Below are 23,165 nucleotides of genomic sequence, written 5' to 3'. Positions count from 1 at the left end.
CACTGTGACACACTGCCTTCTACTTGAGCGGAATTTGAATGGGGGCGGCCAGCGGTGTCCCGTTGAAATTAAAGGCAAAGTAGCAAAAGAACTTTGGCTGTAGTACAGGGGTTTTGAACAGGACTGGCCCTACAAGCGATGCGGTCAGTGTGAAAGGCTGAGAAGAACACACCGGCCGACACTAGGCCGAAAGACCTCAGTCTTCTCGTGGCCGACACACCACGCTCTGGTGTGTAACTGTCCCCAGAGCATCGCATGTTTCTCAGGATAGAAGAAAGTGGCAAATGACAATGTTTAGCTTTAAATCTTGCCCTTGTGATTGTTTTATATACAGGTAAAGTATATATTTATTAATTAGCCAACCATTTCATTTTTATCCATTGGCATGGTTAAACACACACAAAAGTTTGAACAATCAGCATTTTAATTCCCTGTAAGTCCTACAGGATGCCACCTCATGTTATTCATCATCATAACCATCCCAAGCTCCGCCCGGCCGCTCAAACAAAACGACCGCAAAGCAAACTGTGTATGTATTTAAGAGGCCCTGTTGTGGTTCTCATCAGACCTGTTTGAGGCTTCATCAGGACAGGTGACTGTCACTTCTACTGGTGACTAACTAACACATGGCCGCATCATCGGGTACTGGGACGGGCGTCTCGAGCATGGCGCTCCCTTCGTGGGTGCCACAACTGGTCTTGACCTTGGCATTGCTCGCTCGGCCATCCGCATCTACTACAGGTTGGCTGTTATAACTTTTTATTTTATATTTATATTCTTATGCAGAATTTATATTCATTCTTGTGCAGAATTAAAAATTTGGCTTGTAGAATAGCTGGATGGCTGGTGACTCTGGAAAACCACTAGCCACAGTGGCCGCCAAGCGAAAAAGTTAATGTCAAGCCCTTAAGTGGACCACGGGGCAATTTTATTTTATATATTTTTGGGGGGGGTTTGCCTTCATTGACGTGAATAATGCATAGGAATGCATAGGACAGTGAAGAATGCATAGGAAGAGAGTTGGACAGAGAGATGTGGTAGGGTTGGGAAATGACCCAGCCCAGATTCGAACCTGGGTCTGCATGGGAAGCTTGTCCATTTCTGCTATGGTGCACTGGCACTGTTAACTACAGCACCCCTATGAAATTTAATTAGGCGTGTGATCGGTCATTTCGACAAAATATGTAGTAATTGCCCTTTTTTGTCTTTTGTCCAACTCAGTTATTCAAAAATGTCAGTTGTAGTAGTTGAAAATATGAATCACTCATTATGAAACAAATACTATTACGAAATAATAATAATATAATTCCTAAATAAAAAATAATAACTTTTTTTTTTAACCCCAGAAACACCAGCTCACAACGGTCAAGTCTGCAGCACATGGGGGAACTACCACTTCAAGACGTTTGATGGAGATTTCTTCCAGCTGCCCTTCACCTGCAGCTATCGGCTGCTGTACCTGTGTGACGACGTGGAGGACCTCAGCATCCAGTTCAGGAGGCGAGCAGGGGAGGACGGCCAGCCCGCCATCACGGCTCTCACGCTGCGGCTGGAGGGACTCGTGGTGCAGTTCACCAACGACACAGTCTTGGTAGACAGCGAGGAGTAAGTGGACCAGGGCTTGACACTGGCACCTGCCAACCGGCCAAATGCTGGTGAAACTTGGCTGTGGCTGGTAACAATTTCAGTGTCACTAGCCAATTTGGCAGGTAGCTTATTCTATGGTATGACATATCAGAATGGCGTATATTCTGCACTTTGCCCCTTGTGTATCCATTGTTTGTATTTAAGTTCAAGAAAAAGCTCGGTTTCTATTTGTTTGTTTTATTTCCATGTGGAAACCCATGCACTCATCTTCATGCTTTGAGCACCTCATCTTCTGAGGTTAGATGTACAGCGTCATGATAAAAAAAATAAGAATAAAAAAAAATGTGGCTAGTAGAATAGCTGGATGGCTGGTGACTCTGGAAAACCAATAGCCACAGTGGCCGCCAAGCGAAAAAGTTAATGTCAAGCCCTTAAGTGGACCACGGGCCCGGGTACACTACAGTGTTGATTTCGTCAACCAGGACTATGACAAAAATATTTCGTCAACGCCTCTTTTTGATTTTCGTCATTCAGACTAAGGCTAAGACTAAATTGGGAAGGCAATGACTAAATATGACTAAGACTAAAATTGATTTTCCTCATTGTGACTAAGACTAAGACCACATTTTAGAAAGCTGACGAAATTAGCACGGGTACACTACACAAGGGGCGGATTAGTGCACGGGCCTACCGGGCCCAGGCCCCAGGGGCCCAAGAGGGAAGGGGGCCCTGAAGCAAAGGCCTCTTTATTTCCATTCTCATCTAGCGTTAAAATCATACTTTTAACAACTGTATTTGCACATTTTATTGGGGGACAATCCCAAACCACATCAACTCAAACATCTTGCTTAAAATCCATAATCTTTTTTTTTTTTAAACTAATAACATCCATGGAGGGGGGCCTTTCTTGGTGTCCGGCCCACCTCTGGCATAATCTGTCCCTGGGTAGGTACACAATATGTCAAGATTGGGTCACAGTATATACAGTAGGTGATGCAGGATAGGACTGGGACAAAAAAAAAATTGTGCAAAGATTTTTTTGTGCATCCCCCTCTGAATTGTGGGTCAGCCTCTAAGAAAATGCAACAAAAAAAACAACAGTCTTGGCCCCTGAGGACTGTCGGCCCACCAGGAAGTACCCTGTATGCCAGATTACCATGTCAGACCTTTTCATACTGTATGATGTGAATCTGAATGTGATCTAGGTATATATTCTGCGTATATACACGTACAGTATAACTTCATTGTGAAAGTGTGATTGAAAAATAACTACGCTACAGCCGTGCATTTCGAATAGACCAGTGATTCTCAACCTATGGGCTGGGGACCACTGGTGGGCCCTGAAAGTATTCCAAGTGGGCCTTGAAATCATTTTCCAAAAATAATAATCATATTTTGGTGTCTGTTTTTGTTGATTTATTTGAGTTTTATTCTTAATTGGGTCAGAGGTGGGCCCCGAACATTTTTGACAATTTCGAGTGGGCCCCAAGTTGAAAAAGGTTGCCTTGTATTACAGCCTGTATATTTGATACTGTCTTGTCTTTGCCTCCTCTCTTATATATTGTCTTGTGCTGTACATGAATAGAGCACTGTAAGGCCTGATAGGTGAGTTTGTGAATGTTTGTCCGAGCCAATATCCTGGTCTTAATGTTTTAAATAAATATAAGCATCATCTTTCTGTCAATCTACTTTCTTTCCTCCTAGAGTAACGCTGCCTTTCTATGCCTACGGACTGCACATCGCCAAAACTGCATCCCACCTGAAGATCTTGTCCAAGATTGACGTTGCCATAACCTGGAAGAGTGATGACTCTCTCTCGGTAAGTCCCCATGCAACAACAACAACAACAACAACAGCAACAGCAACAGCAACAACCAAGAAAATACTTACTTATTGAGTGCCCACTTGGTCTTGCAATCTTCTTGAGGCCAGCAGTTCATGTTCCTATTATAGAGTGTTAGTTATCTTTATCATTGAGGCCAACACCTTGAAAGTGTTGGCCTCTAAATTAATTAGAATTTCTTTGCACTATATATTATAGTGCTGAGAGACACTAATTTAAAAGTTTAAAACTCAGACATTTTGAAAGTCGCCAATCTGAAAGTGTTGACCTCCAAAACGTAATTGTAGACTGGTAGCACACAGAATTTGGCGCATATTCGTGCACTCGAATGAAAGTTATGCCATGATCAAACAGTAGGCCATGTTAGAAAGCTGAAGGAGTAGCCTAGTTTAAAGCCTGCACATTCAAGAACACCTGGCCTGGGAGCAGGACAATCAAGTGACAAAATAAAAATGAAAAAGTCAGCTTCAATCAGGATTTTTCTGCCCCCAATTTTTTATTTTTTACGTAACGTTTCGGGTGAACATGATTCAGGTGTTCATGTTAGAAAGTTGGCTATCTTGAATGTGACAACGACAAAAATGTTATCAGTGTATGTAGGCTATGCAGATTCTGTCAAATCTAAACTGCTTACGTTTTCCATGTAACACTTTAATTGTGTAATTATGAACAGATTTGTCAAAAGTAGAACTAAATTCATGGTGTAAGTAGCCTACAGCATTAGTACATGATATAACATAGTTGTAAGTTACATCAGTTATTCCATTGTGCCCAATGAGGTAAATAGACGTCACGTTACTAAAAACTAAAAAACTAAAACACCTGCCACAAATGTGATGTAACCAGCTCAGAATCAGCTGATTGGATGATGACGGTACTGTGGTGAACAGTCGCCTATCTGTAGACCAGTTACTCTGTAGAGTCACCTGTGTTGTAAGGAATCTATGGCAGGGTTTTATTATTTACTTCTGGTTTTAATTTTGACACCTCTAATTGTGAACTGAATTGTGAATTGTGTTCAGTTCATTGGATAAGGGAATCGCTACCTTATCATAAAATTCCTTCTGTGAAGTCACGTAGGCCATGTCTTATGGTCACCCAGGTTGAGTACATATTTATGCTATGTAAATATGTCATGTTCAGTAAAAAAGCAGCACTCCCGGATGAAATTCTTGCAGTTTTAATCTTACTGGGTTAGCATGCCAGACAGACAGACGTTTCGGCCTAAGCCTTCTTCAGCGTCTTTGTAAATATCTTAAGGAGGGTCACTGAGCCCTCAAGTGTCTTATGGAAATGTCATGGTGACGCATCCCTGTAGGGTGTTTGTCTTTTTGGTCTAAAAATCTACTCAAGACTTTTCCACAAGACTAACATAGTTTATGTTTGAACACACTTGACTCACTCAAATGTCACTGGTCGACGTTCCTGGACTTGATGGCCACAGGCAAGTCTGTTGAAATTGTGTCAATAAGACGACGTGGGATGGGAAAACATCAAATATACACCAGAATGAGTTATGTGAAATGCTCAAATAAAGGCTGGTCAACATAGATGAAAAATACATATTTGCTTTCACTCCTCATCTTTGTCAGTATTTAAACAGGAGACGTCAGAAATCAACATAGCATCTGAATACACACATTAGCTCCTTCAGGCTCTATTTCTGAGGTAATGTCATTTAAAGGGACACTCCACCCATTTTCATTAGGCTTTCCATTGCTAGACACCCAGTCAGTCTTTTGAATGGTCGTGCAACACTCCCTCAATTCCCCCTGAGACAGGAGAAATCCGTATTCACCTCTTGACACTTCCTCCTACAATGATGTAAAAATCGTCATTTTGCATCATTGTAGGAGGAAGTGTAAGAGAGGTGGATTTCTGTTGAGACTACAAGCCTTTTTCCCACCCTTTCAACCCCGACCATAGGGGGTTGGACCTAATGCGTTAACAGACCAATCACAGATCAGTGTGCCAGTGCTTTTGAAATCACTGGCATTGAGGCTCCAATAAGTCACTGGTAGAGCTGCCTGGGTGTGGCCTGTGGAACTTGAGCATTGCAATGCATTATGGGGATTGTTGTCACAAATCCACAAGCACTGAAAATAAATGTTCTGCCTTTTCTTGCCCAAGAAGGCACCAAATTAGACATTTATGCTACTATTCTACTACATATATGACCCACTTTCAATACATATTCAGGTCTCCACCGGTGGAATGCCCCTTTAAGTGGTAAAATATACTGAGGAGGCCACTTATTTAATTTATATTAAAGGAACAGTCCACCTTTTAGATTTTTTTTGCAATATTTCACATGAATACAATACAATACATGTGTACAATTTTCTTTTCAGTATGTTCAGCACTTAGATTTATTAGTAGGCCCATTAGAATTATTAGCATAGATCAGCATAATCACTAGAAGTAAATGGTACCATTAGCATCAAGCCACAAGTAATGCCTGGACAGAATTAAATGGTATTTTGCACTCTGGTGGATGTTACACTAATTTTAAAGTGGTTTATGAGTACATTCGATGATGTTTTATTGGGTACCACAGACTCTCATAGCTACGCTTATCTGTACTGTTAATAGGCCATTGCAAACACATAGAGGAAAACCCCTATGTATTCTCATATCTTATTAGGGCTTAAAGGGGCTCCAGGTAGGATTAAACGTTTAATTAATCACGGTCCCAGTCAGCCGATGCTTATGCGAATCTTTAGTAAGTGAAGGATGGCTCTCGTGATCACTTCCACGGTCCGCTGTCGGAAAACCCCACATGCAACTTTTGGCAGCGCAGTCCGAGGGAGTGTCGTGGGAAAAACGTATAATTTGAAAACATCCCTTTACGTATCGTATTCAGATTTGTTTCAACTGCTGGCATTCCGGGATGAACAACAGTCCCACAGCGAGTTTATTTGAACAGCATTTTGTCATTACGGTGTAGATTTTGGGGAGGCATGCCACAGGCACAGCGCAAATGACATCATCCTACCTAGTGCCTCTTTAACTACATATGAGCAATTCAAATTTTGTTTTGTTTTCAGGTGGAGCTGTCCACTGCTTACAAATCTAAAACATGTGGGCTTTGCGGAAACTTCAACGGAGTACAAGATGAATTCATTCAAGACGGTATGTTGACTTGCTATTACACCATGTAAGACATGTAAAAACAACAGTACATGTTTGTCAATCTTAATATTTCCCAAATCATCTGAGAGATGCATGAACTTGTAAATAAAAGTGAACTTCTGCATTTGTTGCTCGCCTTTTTAGGAGAGGAGGTGACAGTAGATAATTACGGTCACAACCAGAAGGCAGATGGCCCTACTGAGAGCTGCGAGGAGATCGACGTCAGGCCAAAAGAGGAGTGCCCTGATGCTGTAAGTTACTCCGAAAGGGGGAATGCCGAGAAGTTAGGGCTGTTTAAGAAGAGGGCAAAATGGAAAAGCATTGTTTTAAGAGCTTGGGAGAATAAAGGGGAGAGAGAGAGAGAGAGAGAGAGAGAGAGAGAGAGAGAGAGAGAGAGAGAGAGATAAAGAGAGAGAAAGAGAGATAAAGAGAGATGTACTTAGGTGTAATTTAGAATTAAACACACACACACACACACACACACACACGCCATGCAAAAATAAGACAAAACAAAAAATCTTGAATTTGAAGTCAGTTCTTACCTGGCCTGTGAGCCAATAGTTGAATAGGTTGCTGCTGTAAGTGGTCTAGCTCAGTGGTTCTCAACTGGAACAGTCTTGGGACCCACCATTTTCCACTCTCATTCGGTCGCGACCCATTTTTTTTAGCGTTCAAGTCAATTCAATGCAATTCTCAAAATGTAACCAAGACTCGGATGACTGGTTGCACGCTATCTATCTCGCATAAACATTCAGATTGTATGTCAACAGATGACACAGAGTTCACTAGCCTATCAAAATAAAAGTTGTAAATTGTTGCAGGAAAAGTTGGGTTTTTTTTTTTTTTTAGAATTACGTTTTTTTTACACCAAGGCTCCGTGACCCCTGTGCGACCCACTTTTGGGTCGCGACCCACCAGTTGAGAAACACTGGTCTAGCTAGTCTAGCTACACACTGAATAGTCACTGGGAAAACACACTTGATGATTGATTGATTGATTGATTGATTGATTGACTGATTAATTGCCAGATTGAGTTTAGATTCTGGGGAGAGCAGCCAAAATTCTTTAACCATAGGATGAAACGTTAAAATGAAACATCCAAGGCACTATTTAAATATCAATACTTTTTCTGAAGAACATCAACGCGTGTTATATATCATTTGGTTTGGTTGTAAACGAGTCCAGGCCATTGACCTCTCTTCCTCTCTGCAGCATCGTGTGTGTAGCGAGTGGCTTCAGAGCGCCGCCTTCAACAGCTGCGTGTCCCTGGTGCCTGTGGAGCGCTTCGTGGAGGCCTGCGCCAAGGACATGTGCCAGTGCAGCAACAGCAGCGTGGAGGCCTGCATGTGTGACACCGTGGCCGAGTTCTCACGGCAGTGCGGCCACGCAGGGGGCAGGCCCGAGGACTGGCGGAGCGACGACTTCTGCAGTACGCACTCTCTCTCTCTCTCGCTTTCTCTTGCTCTCACTCTCTCTCTCTCTTTCCCCCTCCACTCCAACAATCTCTCTCCCTCTTTATGTTTCCACCTCTGCCTCCAATTCTTTCTTTCTATCAACATGTTTAGATTGACCTTAGGACAATATAGTGTATTTCATGTGCATACAATATGTTGTAGCGAGAGAGAAAGACATGTACTGTAATTGTAAATTAGAATTACCTTCGAAGAGCAAAGTGTCACACACACGCCTACAGTCACACACACACACACACACACACACACACACACACACACACACACACAACATGAAATTTTCAATATTGCATCTTGACACAATTCCGCAATGTTTGACTGTTGGCCAACCAGGGGCCCCCTGGCAGGGGTGGGGGGTAGGCTGCAGCCATATCTAGCCTGTGCATTAATCCGGCCCTGCCTGTCTTGTACCAGGCGCCAGCTGCCCGTTAAGCATGGAGCATCGTGAGTGTGGTAACCCCTGCACCGACACCTGTTATGTGTTTGGGATTAATAAAGTCTCTCTCTCTGTCTCTCTCCGTCTCTCTCTCTCTCTCTCTGTCTCTCTCTCTCTCTCTCTCTCTCTGTACCAGGCGCCAGTTGCCCGTTGAGCATGGAGCATCGTGAGTGTGGTAACCCCTGCACTGACACCTGCTCCCACCAGCAGAGAAGCAGCTTCTGTGAGGAGCACTGCACAGACGGCTGCTTCTGTCCCGCCGGTAAGGGTGTGAATATGTGTGGGTGTAGTGTGTGTGTGTGTGTGTGTGTGTGTGTGTGTGTGTGTGTGTGTGTGTGTGTGAGAGAGAGAGAGAGAGAGAGAGAGAGAGAGAGAGAGAGAGAGAGAGAGAGAGAGAGAGAGAGTGTGTGTGAGAGAGAGACATCAGTACAGTACATACTAGTTTCTGTATTTCTGTGAGCTTTCTGTGAGGCCCTCATCACGTGTGTGTGTGTGTGTGTGTGTGTGTGTGTGTGTGTGTGTGTGTGTGTGTGTGTGTGTGCGTGTGTGTGTGTGTGTGCGTGTGCGTGCGTGCATGAGTGCAGGCGTGTGTGTGCAGGCGTACGTTTGTATGATTTTGGAAATAAACCACTAAAACTTACACACTTCACCTTTAATGACTGAATAACTGTTCTACCCCAATGAACAGGAACGGTGTTTGATGACGTCACCAAGTCTGGCTGTGTCAAGCAAGAGGAGTGCCCCTGCTATGTAGGAGGCCAAGTCTACCAACCTGGAGAGTCATTCTCACACAGCTGTCGCGAGTGGTGAGACTAACCTCATATCAGAGAAAGCTAGTATATTATATGAGCCATCATTCTCACACAGCTGTCGCGAGTGGTGAGACTAACCTCATATCAGAGAAAGCTAGTATATTATATGAGCCATCATTCTCACACAGCTGTCGCGAGTGGTGAGACTAACCTCATATCAGAGAAAGCTAGTATATTATATGAGCCATCATTCTCACACAGCTGTCGCGAGTGGTGAGCAGGGCCGTAACCAGACATTTTCTAATACCAAGGTCACATAGGCCTACTGCGTGCTGTACTGCATACTGTACATTTAGAATGCTTCAAACACTTCAGTCAAACTCGTAGCCTCTTACTGCAGATGGGGTCGCCGGCGGGCCTATTCAATATTTGCTGAAAATACTCAGCTACATCATAACAACATTGCTATGACAGTACTGAGAGCCTTAAGTAACAGATTAAGACAAAGCCATTACAATTTTGGTGACAGTAAGATTATAACATAGGCTCTGCGCTAAGGGGTTAAGGTTGTTTTCATTAATCACTGCCTTGAGGACATATGGGGGTGGCGTAGACTTAATTTATCATTGTTGATCATATATCAAATTTCATCATAGATCAATTTTACATAACTGAAGGAAAATACATAATCAAAGACATGACCTCTGTGTCCTCAATGGTAGTTACGGCCATGGTGGTGAGACTAACTTCAGAGCTAGTGTACTGTATTAGCAAAGGACATTTTGGTAGACCCTGACGATAGGGCACTCACCTGCCATGCGGCTGACCCAGGTTCGATTCCCGGCCCGGGCCCTTTTGGCGACCCCTCCCCGTCTCTCTCCCAATTCGCTTCCTGTCCACCTCTCACACTGTCCTATCACAAAGTCGAAAAAAAACAACAAAAATCTTTTTAAAAAAAGGAGATTTGGTAAAGCTTTCTTTTACGGTACAGTAATCACTATGTACTTTCTGGGTAACAGAAAGAAGTTACATGGTATCTAACGGGGGAAAAGGGGGCAATTACAAAGTAAATGCTATGTCATACACATATCTCAAAAATGACTAATAGGCTACATGTACTTTGTACATTTACTGTGTAATTACAGAAAGTACACAGTAAGTATGTAGGGTTACTGTACCATGAAAGAAAGCGTTACCAGACATTTATATGTTAAAATGGTAAAAAGAAATACATCTTAATGTTGTAGTAATACAGTAACCAGAATGCATGGTAGAATAACCAGTCAGGAAGCGAAGCGGGTTACAGTAGCCTACGGTTTGTAGTGAGGAATGCAACTATCATGTGTTGACTCAAAGCCATAAAGTGCATTTATTTACATGCCCTTTATTAACCAGAATATGACAAACTGGGCTCAAACAGAGATCAAATCAAAACAGACACAGGTAGTTCTGTTAAAAATGTACATGTTTTAGCCTTAATGAATCCCTCTCCTCACAGCACCTGTGAAGCTGGGTACTGGAGCTGCAGTAAGCTTGACTGCCCGGGGACATGCGAACTAACAGGAGGATCCCACTTCAACACCTTCGATGGGAAGACGTATACCTTTCATGGAGAGTGCACCTACATGCTCACAAAGGTCAGAACACACCAACAAACATCATTTCACTTCATGTACGGTACCGACATTCAGTTGTGTGTCGCAATACAACAATCATGCACTTGGGTTCTAGTTCAGCTTGCATACTGTGTATTCATAGCACACAGGTTATGGACAATTTGTGCAAAAAAATATGAGCATTTCTGACTTTTGGGTTTGAACTTGAATGAATATAGCTAAATTCCCAATGGAAAGTTGGATGAGAGACTCTCATATTGTCCCGGTCTTGTGCTGCAGCTGGAGAATGTCACGGTGGAGGTGGAGGTGAAGTCGTGTGAAGCAAGCCCTACAGTGTCCTGTTTGAAGTCTGTCATCCTGCATGTACCTGGTACAAAAGTAAGTCCAGCATTTTTAACCACTCCTTAACTCTTCATCTCTTTTTCCTTAACCTGACATTTTTTTTACTGCAGAGACTTTTTTCTGCTTTCTCTTCATTTTATTTTTACTTTTTTGAATAAAAAACATTTTCATTACTCATGAATAGCTGCTTGTCTGATCCTTCAAGGTTTCTTCCCAACACTAATTTGTCACCTATGGGTTCTTCGGCGAACTTTTAGGAGTTCCTACACAGTGGGAACTGAAGCTTCTTTGAGGAACAGTAAATCCAATTAATTTGGATTCATGTTCTTTTTACTTTTCCCCGAACAATGTTTCTGCTCTCCACAGATTGCTGTAAAATCAACAGAGGATGTGACAGCCAATGGGCTGAAAACCACACTGCCAATGAAAAACAGTAAGTGGTAACTGATTATTAGTACTAAAGAGCAGTCTATAGTATTAACATTGTCTTTGCTTTACTTATTAGTAGTTTTGGAATATGCTTTCTATGTTTTTTCTTCAATGTCAATCCAGAAAAGTCCTATTGCTCTCACCATTAACAGTTTCTCAAAAATAACAGTGTCTCATCATTTGCAATTTAATTTAATTTAGTTTAGTTTAATTCAAACTACTCTCTATGCAGTATGCACAATGCACAATAAAATCCAGTCCCACCCCCATCCCTGTTACATTCAGGACCTGATCATACCCACTCCACCCCTAGGCTAACCCCCACTAAACACCACACATGTCCTCTACTGTACTGTACATTAATATCTGTATTTTCCCTTTTTGCCTTCTCTTTTCCTTCTTCCAAGGCTATGTTTCCGTCTTCAAGCCCTCCACGTTCTACATCATTGCCCACACCTACGTTGGGCTTCAGGTTGAGATCCAGCTACAGCCTATCATGCAAGTCAACGTCATCGCTAGCCCAGATATCAAAGCCAAAACCAGCGGTAGGCTCTTCTACTTCGATGCCGGATCTCAAACGGTGGACTTGTGCCCTTCAGTGCTGATATTTTAGTCTTTCTCTACATTTTATTGTTTTATCCTTAAATGTCTGTGAGAATACAAACATGGACTCATACTATACATTGAAGGCCTGAAATAAAACATGAAAATATGACATAAAACATGAATAAATATGTTGGATGCTTTTTAATGGTGTTTACAGAAATTACACAGTTTTTTTTATCTGTTTTGAACAGGTCTTTGTGGGAACTTCAACGATGTCCTAAAGGACGACTTCAGGGCCAAAAGTGGGTTGATTGAGGGCAGCACGGAGGCATTTGCAAACTCCTGGAGGACCCAGATCTGCACTGATGTCAAGCAAACCATTGACAACCCTTGTAGCATGAATGTGGACAGAGGTGAGTCATAGATAGTTCAACCAGCAATCAGATCAACTGGAAGTGTGGCCAAATTATTTCTACTGAAATCAACTTATGCCTTGTATGCAGATTTTTTTTAATGAAACGCATGAAAGGTCTCCTGGTCAAAATAGATGACACATAACATGTGGATAAAAACACCATTGTGACAGGTGTGTTTTAGAGATCTCTTAAAACTTCCAAAATTTAAAACTAGGAAATATATCCATTTTAGGTAGCTTACTATGTAAATGTGTTCACAAAAGGCTCAATTGGATGCGTTAAGTTTTTAAAAATCAAAAATGTGTAAAGAGGGTCTTAGCCTGCACCAGTGCCGTCTTAAGAGATAGCAGAGGTACTCCAACATCAAATCCTGCACATTGACCACAATGAGAGACTCCTTTCTTTGTCTTTGTTTCAGAAAAATATGCCAAAGAGTATTGTTCCTTGCTCACGGCTCCCAAAGGAATTTTCTCCGTATGTCACTCTGAAATCAACCCAGAAACCTACTACCAGGTGAGAATGCAAACCTTTATTACTTGGGAAATAAACTGCTACTGTGTTGTGCTCATTTCTCAGTTCACAAAGACGTTCCTGTTGTTTGTAATAAGCTGACTGTTAACAATATGTGTTTGGGAGGGCATTTTGTATATTTTGTTTTCCAGAAAGGTTTAAAATAAACTAGTGTAATTGTGATACTACTGGGCTCATTTGTGTGGTTGGCTACTCTAACTCTAATTTATCAAACTATACAGGATTGAGACATTTGTCTCTGATAATTTTGTTTTTGTTTGTTTGTTTGTTTCTTTCTTTCTTTGCTGTAGAATTGCATGTATGACACCTGTAACTGCCAGAGCAGTGAGGACTGCATGTGTGCGGCTCTGTCCTCCTATGTTCACGCCTGTGCTGCCAGGGGCATCCACTTCCCTGACTGGAGGAAAACCACCTGCGGTACGTAGCCTACGTCTGTGAATATTCTCAATCATAGTCAAAAAGTGTGAGGTGTGTGAGGTGCGCTCACCCAAAAAAAAAACGATTGTTGCGAGTGATGGATATAAATGAACGCGTGAAATTAAAAAAGAAGTATGCCGCACACCGGCAGAAGCTGCCTTGCTGTGATTTTTTTTTTGGTGAAAAACTGGCACAACTCTGTGGGTGAGGATCTTGTGGGTTGAAACGTCATCAAAATAATTCACAGTAAGGGAGTCTCTGTGTGTCTGGAATATTCCTTTTTTATTCCCCTTCCATCAATTCATTTATATTCAGAATCTGCAGCAGTTGTTCTTTGGGATCATCTCACTCTCGTCATTCAAGGGTGCCACTGTGAGATGTCCTGTGTGTTGCTCAAGAACAGGCCACTCAGTTAAAGGGGTATGCCACTATTTTGGGGCTTAATACAGTTAAAATCGTTGGCCAGGGTTTATATAAAGGTGGTAAAGTGTCTTATTTTTCATGTAAGCCGTTGTCTTTCTTTAAGACAAGTTAAAAGAGGGAGCATGTCGCTAAGCTAGTGAAAGTCAATGGATCCGTGTAGTGGCAAAATAGTGGCATACCCCTTTAAATAAATCAGAAACCCCTTGATTCTATTAGTAAGAAAAAACGACCAAGTTAAGTAATACCACACAAGTTTTGCCAATTAAATCAACCAATCTCTGGTTTTCACACTCACTCACAGACATAAACACAAAATGTATGTTATTAAATGTATTCGATGTTATTCGACCAGAGGTGTATAAAGAAAAGTAGAAGTTGTACCTCATTAGCCACAGTGGAATCAGGCTCGCTATGGGGGGAAAGGTGTTACAGATTCTAAGGGCCCAAGCACTGACAAGGGCCCTTAAGGGGGCCCAAATTTCGAAACTTTCATGGGGCCTAAAATTTCTGGCAGCGCCCTGAATATCCTGTGTTGAAAATATGTAAGATCTTGCACTAGTGTTGTCATTACATTAGTAAGAGTATTTCTATGACAATTCTACTTTATACACTTCTGATTGAGAGCAATACACATCCTATTGTTATAGGCAAGTACGCTTCCAGCTGCCCCGCCACCATGGTCTACTCCTACAACGTTAGCTGCGGCCAGACGTGCTTGGCCCTCAGTAACTCTGAGCCCAGCTGCCAGGTCAAGTTCGGCCCAGTGGACGGCTGCGTGTGTCCCGAGGGCACCTACCTGAACGACAAGAGCCAATGTGTGCCAGCCGGCCAGTGCCACTGCATCCGCAATGGCGAAGTCATGCGGTCCACCGAGAAGTTCACTCAGAAGGACGGGACATCTTGGTAAGTTTCACATTTGTTCATCTTTATCCTCTTGGCCTATTATTGAACTGGATTACACCGCACTCGCTCCATTAAAAGGTGCCAAACAAAAACATAAAACTGTGATGAATGAAAGAAAAATATCTGCACACTTATATCCTCTTTGTGTTCTTTAATTTAGAGTAGAGTAGAGAGTAGAGTAGAGTATCGTTTATTGATCCCAGGGGGAAATTAAGGTGTCAAGTAGCATACACACATAAATAAAGACATAAAGACATTGTCCACAAGACATAACACACATATTTACATATAAAATAAAATAATCATATATAGCTCACTGTTGCATACTTATTGCCAAGGCATCTCTCTCTCTCTCTCTCTCTCACACACACACACACACACACACACACACACACACACACACACACACACACACACACACACACAAACCAAGAAAATAAAGTGTAAAGTGTCCACAGTGTTCACATGTGCCTTAGCTAAGTGACACATAGTAGCCAAGACAAGGTGGCCATAAAGTGTCCAGGAGTGTCCATAGTCTCTCTGCCTAGTATGTCCATTGTATTCCTTAGAAAAAGAGATGGGGGGTTAAACACAAGTCACCCCCTGTGTCACTCCACACACACACACACAACACACACACACACCCACACACACACACACACACACACACCAAAAATAAAGTGTACATAGTCCAGGAGTGTCAGTAGTCAGGAGTCATGAGTCTCTACCCACACACACACACACACACACACACACACACACACACACACACACACACACACACACACACACACACACACACACACACACGCAGCTGTACATTACATTCCGCTGAAAAGGAGTCAAAGGGTAGAGAGTCCAGGTAAAAAGAGTGTGCAGGAGTGGGATCTGTTTATGCAGTCCAGTCCCCTATGATGATCTCTCTCTGTGTGTCCTTCTGTGCAATGTTGAAAAGCTGAATGGCCCTGGGTACAAAGGACTTCCGCAGCCTGTCTGTCTTGCAGGAGATGGCGCGCAGTCTGTAGCTGAACAGGCTTCTCTGGTTGTTGAGGACTGGGTACAGTGGGTGCTTGTAGTTGTCCAAAATAGAGTCCAATCTGCTAAGTGTCCTCTTGTCGGCTGTGGTTGTGAGGGCGTCCAGTTCTGTGCCTACAACAGACCCTGCTTTCCTCACCAGCCTGTCAAGCCGTCCAGCATCTCTTTTCCTAATGCTGCCACCCCAGCATGCCACAGCATAGGAGAGCACACTGGCCATGGCAGACTGGTAGAACATCTGCAGGAGTCTGTTGCAGACATTGAAGGATCTCAGCTTTCTCAGAAAGTAGAGTCTGCTCTGGCCTTTCTTGTACAGTGCATGTGAGTTGGCAGACCAGTCCAGTTTAGAGTCCAGGTGAACACCCAGGTACTTGTATGTGGAGACTGTCTCCACAGTCTCCCCCTCGATAGAGACAGGCACCAGGGGTGGGGTGGTTCGCCTGAAGTCAATCACCATTTCTTTGGTTTTGGTGGTGTTCAGCCGCAGCTGGTTGGTTCTGCACCATTTGACAAAGTTCTCCACCAGCCCCCTGTACTCCCCCTCCTGCCCATCTTTGATGCATCCAACAATGGCCGTGTCATCCGAGAACTTTTGCATGTGGCAGGTCTTCGTGTTGTAGTTGAAGTCAGTGGTGTACAGGGTGAACAGTACGGGGGAAAGCACCGTTCCTTGTGGAGCTCCAGTGCTGCTGACTACAGTCTCTGATGTGAGGTCACCTAGTCTGACGAACTGGGGCCTTCCTGTGAGGTCCGACAGGTTTCGGTCGACAGACCTGAGCCCTGAAAAGGGTCTGCCGGCCGAAAGGTTGACAAAAAGATAGTAAAGAACGCAAAGAGGATCTTAGTGTGCACATATTTTTCTTTCATTAATTTTTATATTGGTTGTCTATATGTGTTTATGTTGTTGTCTGGCTGCACATTTAATTGCCCTTTTTTGTGGACAATAAAGTTGAAACTTGACTTGAACTTGATCTCAACAGCACCTGCCGCTATGGAGTTCTGCATTGTTCCGGACTTTCACGTGCAGAGTGTGAGAATTCAAATGACTATTAATCCCTATTTACAAATACTGCATTTAAGACCAATACTGTGCTAATGAGTTATTTGTCACCCAATTAAATTTCTCTCATTTCTTTCCAGCTTGCAGTGGCAGTATGATTTATGTGAACTGCACCAACTCAATACTTCCACAGAAAGGTGTAGAGTGTCAGAAAAGTTGTTTCTCAGGGGAGCCAGACTGTGTAAGTAAAACAATATAAGACCCTGTTTACATGTATACCGCAGAGGTCGCGTTAACCGACAAATGTCCGTCATTGACGGATTTTTTTGAAGGATGACGGAAAAATATGAAGCCTGTCCGTCATTTTGACGGATCAACATTCAGGGTGATGATAAATAAATTACAAGTTTAAGTAGGCCTACACCTCTATCGAGTTGAGCAAATATGCATTTCAATTAGGCATAGTTATCATCAGCGCAGATAATTTCTTGCTACTATCGTCCGCCTCTCTCCCTCTCTCCCTGCTTCTCATAGTCTACCATGCGCAGCAGCTGGGCTGTGCGGCTGGCTGCAGCAGAGCGCGTGCCTCTGCGCGTTCTCCAAATAATGAATTAAAATAAAGAAGACGTTGCCACCATCCACGTGTGACTTCGATTAATTTAAGATTTAGAAGTATTTGTAGACCTAGGCCTACTACATTTACCGACTATCTGGTTTTCTGCCAATGACTAAGTTGTCCCTCCCTTATCTATCGTCCTTCGTTTCATAACTTGAAACAAACAAATATGCGAATAGCATGTTTGCTAGCCAGAACCACTCAAAGGCAACGCTGAAACGGCTTCATAAACTAAATAATAAAAACGACGGCTATTCAAGAGCCAAAATATTATCAGGTAACGCAACTTACAACTTGGCAAACGTTGCCAGTAACGGCTATCCTTCTCTCATTTCGATAGCTGGTTCACCCATTATTATTTTTATTTAGGCTATTTCAGACAACTTCAGACAACTACCGCGCACCCAGAGCCAACATATCTAGCCGATGGGGCTACATGGGCTAGTGGCTGCCTTTACAGTCGCTGGCTTTTTTCAACAAAGTTTTGCTAAATCTGATCGTCTTCCTGTTGTAGGCTTCAGTGCCTTTGTCGCCTGCCTGGGCTAAACCTTTCTGCAAGACGGCTTTCCTTTCCATTGTGCATGTGAAGCCCAACGCGAATATTATTTAACACTGCGCCTTTGTATTACAATCGGTGCATTAATCGGAGCAAAAAGAGTGACTGACAGCTGTTGGATAAAGCCCTGCACGCGTCTTTTAAAAAAGTGCTTGTGGTGACCATAGCGCTTGAACACTGAATCAGACGCGCGTCAGTGAGATATATCTGCTGCTTTTTAAACAGTGCAATGAGATGGGGGCAGAGACAGAAAGTGGACAGCAAAATGGACTCTATCCTCAAAGTTGGAGAATGAATGTCGAGTGAAAGGGGATGTTCACAGCGGTTTACTCTCAATTGACCGCAATTGCGCACGTGTTGTTCCTAGTGCGGGGTCGCGACCCCCCACATTGAGAAACGAGGTGACGAATTTAAAAAATGGGCGATGACGGAATTTTTTCGACCCTGTCCGTCAAAATGACGGACTGTGAAAAAGTCTAGCGCAACCTCTGGTATACCGCTACAATATAAGACCCTGTTTACATGTATACCGCTACAGATATTAGACCCTGTTTACATGTATACCGCTACAGATATTAGACCCTGTTTACATGTATACCGGGACAGATATTTTTGTAAACGTGCACTTTCTTGTCCATTTTGGCCTTTGGTTTACACGTAAACAGGTACATGTGGAGATTTCTAAAATCCTGCCTAAAACGGATAGATTTAAAAAGGGAAAAATTGAAGAAATATACATGATTTTAAAAGCGATTGCATGGTTGCCTGGTAATCAGCTTATCTCTGGCGAGCGAGTCTATATTCCACGGCAATATGTGCTAACTTTACAGTTGAGATTTCTTTTATCCACTCCTAAATGAGGTCTGAAAATGGTTTAAAAAAAAAAATATTTTTTAGAAGATATTCACAGGTGTGTAAACGAGGCCTTAGTGAATAGACATACACATACTTGTGGCTCATGCGTACAATACTGTTCGTATATAATACTGCATGCAGATGTGTGAACGAATTACAGTGTACAGGTGCTACAGTACACAAGCTCACGAATAAACAAATTGACTAACATTACGGCACGTGTGTGTTCGTAGAACACTGCCAGATGTGGATACCAGGCTTGTACGAAATTCCGAATTGAAAGAATTTCAATTCAAAGTAATGCCATAATATGAACCCTAGGTGGTGGTGTTCTATGTACTTTCAATGACAGGTGTAGATTAAATTCGAAGAAGAAATTCAAGGTAATGACACCACCTAGTGTTCGTATTATGGCATTACTTTGAATTGAAATTCATTCAATTTGGAATTTCGTACAAGCCTGGTGGATACTAGAGTATGTGCACATGTGTGAAGTCAACACAGTGTACAGGAGATACACACATACATTGATTAACATTATGTCTTTGCAGACGACTGCGCCATGCAAATCAGGATGTGTGTGTCCTTATGATAAATATTCGGATGAGAACGGGAAGTGCCTAGATGAGGAGGACTGTCCTTGCAAGCACAACGGCGCCCTCTATGAGCCAGGGGCAGTCATACAGCAGGACTGCAACAAGTGGTGAGTAAAGGGCATAGTAAGAGCATGCATTCGATGGAATCGACCAATAACGACTCAAATAACTTACTAGCTTAGTAGCTTCCCAATCCAAATCTTTTTTTTTTAATCAATAGAGCAAAAGGGTGGGTGATTATTTTGGCCCAAGGGCCACACTGGGTTAAGAATATCGTCCGAGGGGCCAGATCGCAGGCCATTGGTATGACTAATAAGAAATAATGTATGATGACATAACTCTTTGGTTATTTCACTCGCACTTTGTAATGAAATGTACTTAAATGAATACAGTAGCTCAGTTAATCTCAAAGCCACAAGACCCCTGATTTCAAGACTGTTGAGTGACAGCATCATATTGAATGTAAAAGTGCTCTTTCTTGTAAAGGCTCTGCGGGCCACATGTGGCCCCCGGGCTAAGGCTGATACATTCAGCTATAGGCAGATATCTCACACACACACACACACACACACACACACACACACACACACACACACACACACACACACACACACACACACACACACACACACAGTACATCACATGTAACTAGTAAAGACATACAGCATGGGCTATCAATAGCATTAGAGACATACGTATGTAGAATAAATGTTTGAGTGTGGAAAAATGTGATTCAGCTCAAATACCTGAAACTCAATTTTTGATATTTGTTTTAATATGTTTGTAGCACTTGCAGAAACAGAAAGTGGGTATGCAGTGAACGAGAATGCCACGGAACGTGTGTGATCTATGGCGATGGACATTACATCACTTTTGACGAGAAAAATTTCGTCTTTGACGGCGAATGTAATTATGTGCTCGCAGAGGTATGTACCACATTTCACAGTTAAATCTTACATTACATTACATTGCCTTACAAGGGGGTGGGGACGCATCTTCACACGGCTCGCACCACTTTATGTTGGCTTTATGGATCCATGAAATGGATAATTCTATAAATCAAATAATCTGATCAATAATACGATAAAAATCATTTAAATGTCGAAGTCAAATTGGTGGTACTCGACTGGTTTGACTACGCTAAACATGTGCAATCACAGACAAAACATGGTTCACTGTAATCACAGTGTAATGGTAATACTGTTACTTGAAAATAACATGAATACATTCAATGTGAATTACCATCTATAGACTGGTGTAAAAAAAGTGTGTTGTGTGTGTCTGCAAGAGATAGAAAGAGAGAGAGTGGACAGAACTCAGACATTCTCAGCAATTATTCTGGATTACCAATGGTCCACAGGTAATACTATTCACATGCAAATCAGGCTACAGCCCTTACGAAAATCGACCATAATAAACCATGATTTCATGTTTTTTTTTAGCATAGTTCGGCACGTTTTTTGGTTTGACTATGGGTCAACTATACCATGGTTTTATAATGGTTTAGACTAGAAATTGAATTGCAGGGATACCGCAAAAAGAAGGCAGAAAGACTTAGGGTTTAACATGGTCAACTGTTGTATCAAGCAGCTTCCTTGGCGGAGGTCTGCACTGTCTGAGTGCTTCTAGTTTTGAGCATGGTTTGTGACTATTGAAAACCATTGACACAAACCATGCGGGGGAAAAAAACATGAAAACCATGAACAACCATGATCCATGGTTGGTCAGGAACCACGGTTTTCATGGTTACCCCAAAAAACATTGTTGGTTGGTTCAGAGTACTCAGAGAAACCATAGTTAGTACAGTAAAACCATGGTTACTACAGTAAAACCATGGTAAATTTTCAAAAGGGAGCTGATGCTTTTATTCAATGCGACTTACCGACATAACAGGGCATTGGTTACAGTCCCTGGAGCAAATGGATTTACGTGCTTTGAGCACTTCAACCACGGAGGGAGGAAGGGATTGGTAAGGGTGGGGATTGAAGCTGCCATCCTGTGATCTAGAGATCAACTCCTTCAACATTACACCACGGTTGCCTTACTGTAAATTACTTGTTTCCCTGGGTTCCTAAAAGGTTAGAAAGGTGTTTTAGAAAGTTCTAAACAACCTAATGTTATCTGTATTTGAATTTGAAGGAGATTAAATGCCAAATGTTTACATGATGCATATTCTATCAGTTTATACATTTAATCAGATTGAAAGTGCCACTTAAACATGCCTATTGTAAACTTAGATGCTTTGCTAAAAGGCACTTTAGGCAGTGGGTGAGGGCTTTAGGAGTATCACTTAACTATGCTATATTAACCATACTTGTTTTTTTCCTTTCAAGACAACGGACAGCACCGAAAAAGATATGTTCCGTATCGTCACAGAAAACGTCAAGTGTGGAACAACAGGCACCACCTGCTCTAAAGAAGTGAAAATCTTTTTTGGGGTCAGTGGAGCTCTTTCACCTTCATGTATTAATATACAGTACAATCTTTTGTAATGACAGCACTTTAATAAATAAATCTTAACAACCGTGGAAATGAGTTCTAATGCAGATTTATATCAAGTTATAATGAAGATTTACAGGAAGCAATGACAATATGGTATGCATGGTAAATTGTATGGTCTTTCTTCTGATCTAAAGAAAGAAAGAGGTATCACACACCAATAAAGTCTTTCTTGAGGTGCTGGCTTCTTGTGCATACAAATGTTAAAGAAAATTAAAAGAATGCCGCACACTCTGAGTCTGCTCCATGCTTTATTGGAGAAGTGACGTTTCAGCCGTCTGGCCTTCTTCAAACTTTCTTCTGATATAATCATCATCTCTGTCTACCGTCAAACAGGGCAATGAGATTAAACTGTCGAACGATGCTGCCGAACTTGTGAAGAAAAGCAGCAACCCTGAGCAACACAAGATCCACAAAATTGGGATATACCTGGTGGTCATCACACGGCAGTTCATTCTGCTCTGGGACAAAAAAACAACGGTCATGATCAAAATGAGGCCAGAGCTAAAGGTAAGCGAGTTGGATACGTGTTGAAGAATGTGATCTTGACTTTTTCTGCATAGCGATGGACCAAACTTTTGTGCTGTGTGCCCCTGTTGGCTTGGCCTTGAGGACATTTGTTTGGGGGCGCAGTCTTTTCAACTTTATCTGAGCTCATATTTGATACCCACCCGATGGCAACTCTAACTCTCCTGAGCACCGCATATACGCACATGTAGAAGGAAGCTCCTCTGTCCCCAGTTACCTGGCACCAGTGTTGTGCAAGGACAAATGCTATATGCCCTTAGCACTGCCATTTGTTGTTTCATTTGACTTGACTTAGCTTTGCCATTTGTTGAAGCCTGTGCATTAATCCGGCTCACCTGTGGGGACGTGTGTCATGTCATGCAGGGTAAAGTCCAGGGCCTCTGTGGAAACTTTGACGGCAACGGCGAGAACGAGTTGATGACCAGGACCAGAGCGGAGGTCAGCAGCGTGCTGGACTTCGGGAACAGCTGGTCTGAGGACGAGTGCCCTCTCGCCACGGAGGTGAAGAACCCCTGCATCGCCCGGCCACACAGGGCCCCCCACTCCCAGAAGCAGTGCAGGATCATCACGGGCGCCACCTTCGAACCCTGCCACAGCAAGGTACAGTAAGCAGCAGAGGATGACAATCGTCAGGA

General features: G+C 42.6%; 1 protein-coding gene across 1 annotated transcript; it reads left to right on the top strand.

The window, feature by feature from the left end:
* Positions 1-582: 582 nt before the first annotated feature.
* LOC134447974 (mucin-5AC-like) lies at positions 583-22,743 on the top strand. Its single transcript, XM_063197730.1, has 22 exons — positions 583-741; positions 1,347-1,605; positions 3,292-3,406; positions 6,478-6,562; positions 6,707-6,813; positions 7,775-7,991; positions 8,607-8,732; positions 9,159-9,276; positions 10,721-10,859; positions 11,118-11,216; positions 11,547-11,613; positions 12,017-12,154; positions 12,407-12,568; positions 12,990-13,084; positions 13,393-13,519; positions 14,590-14,845; positions 16,861-16,910; positions 17,021-17,121; positions 19,459-19,610; positions 20,291-20,429; positions 21,837-21,941; positions 22,339-22,743. Exons 1-22 carry the CDS (start codon positions 627-629, stop codon positions 22,534-22,536), a joined length of 2,970 nt encoding a protein of 989 aa, XP_063053800.1. The 5' UTR covers positions 583-626; the 3' UTR covers positions 22,537-22,743.
* Positions 22,744-23,165: the final 422 nt, after the last annotated feature.

This window comes from Engraulis encrasicolus, chromosome 4, assembly GCF_034702125.1.
Source record: "Engraulis encrasicolus isolate BLACKSEA-1 chromosome 4, IST_EnEncr_1.0, whole genome shotgun sequence".
Classification (NCBI taxonomy): Eukaryota; Metazoa; Chordata; class Actinopteri; order Clupeiformes; family Engraulidae; genus Engraulis; species Engraulis encrasicolus.
This window is presented reverse-complemented; position numbering and strand designations above follow the sequence as displayed.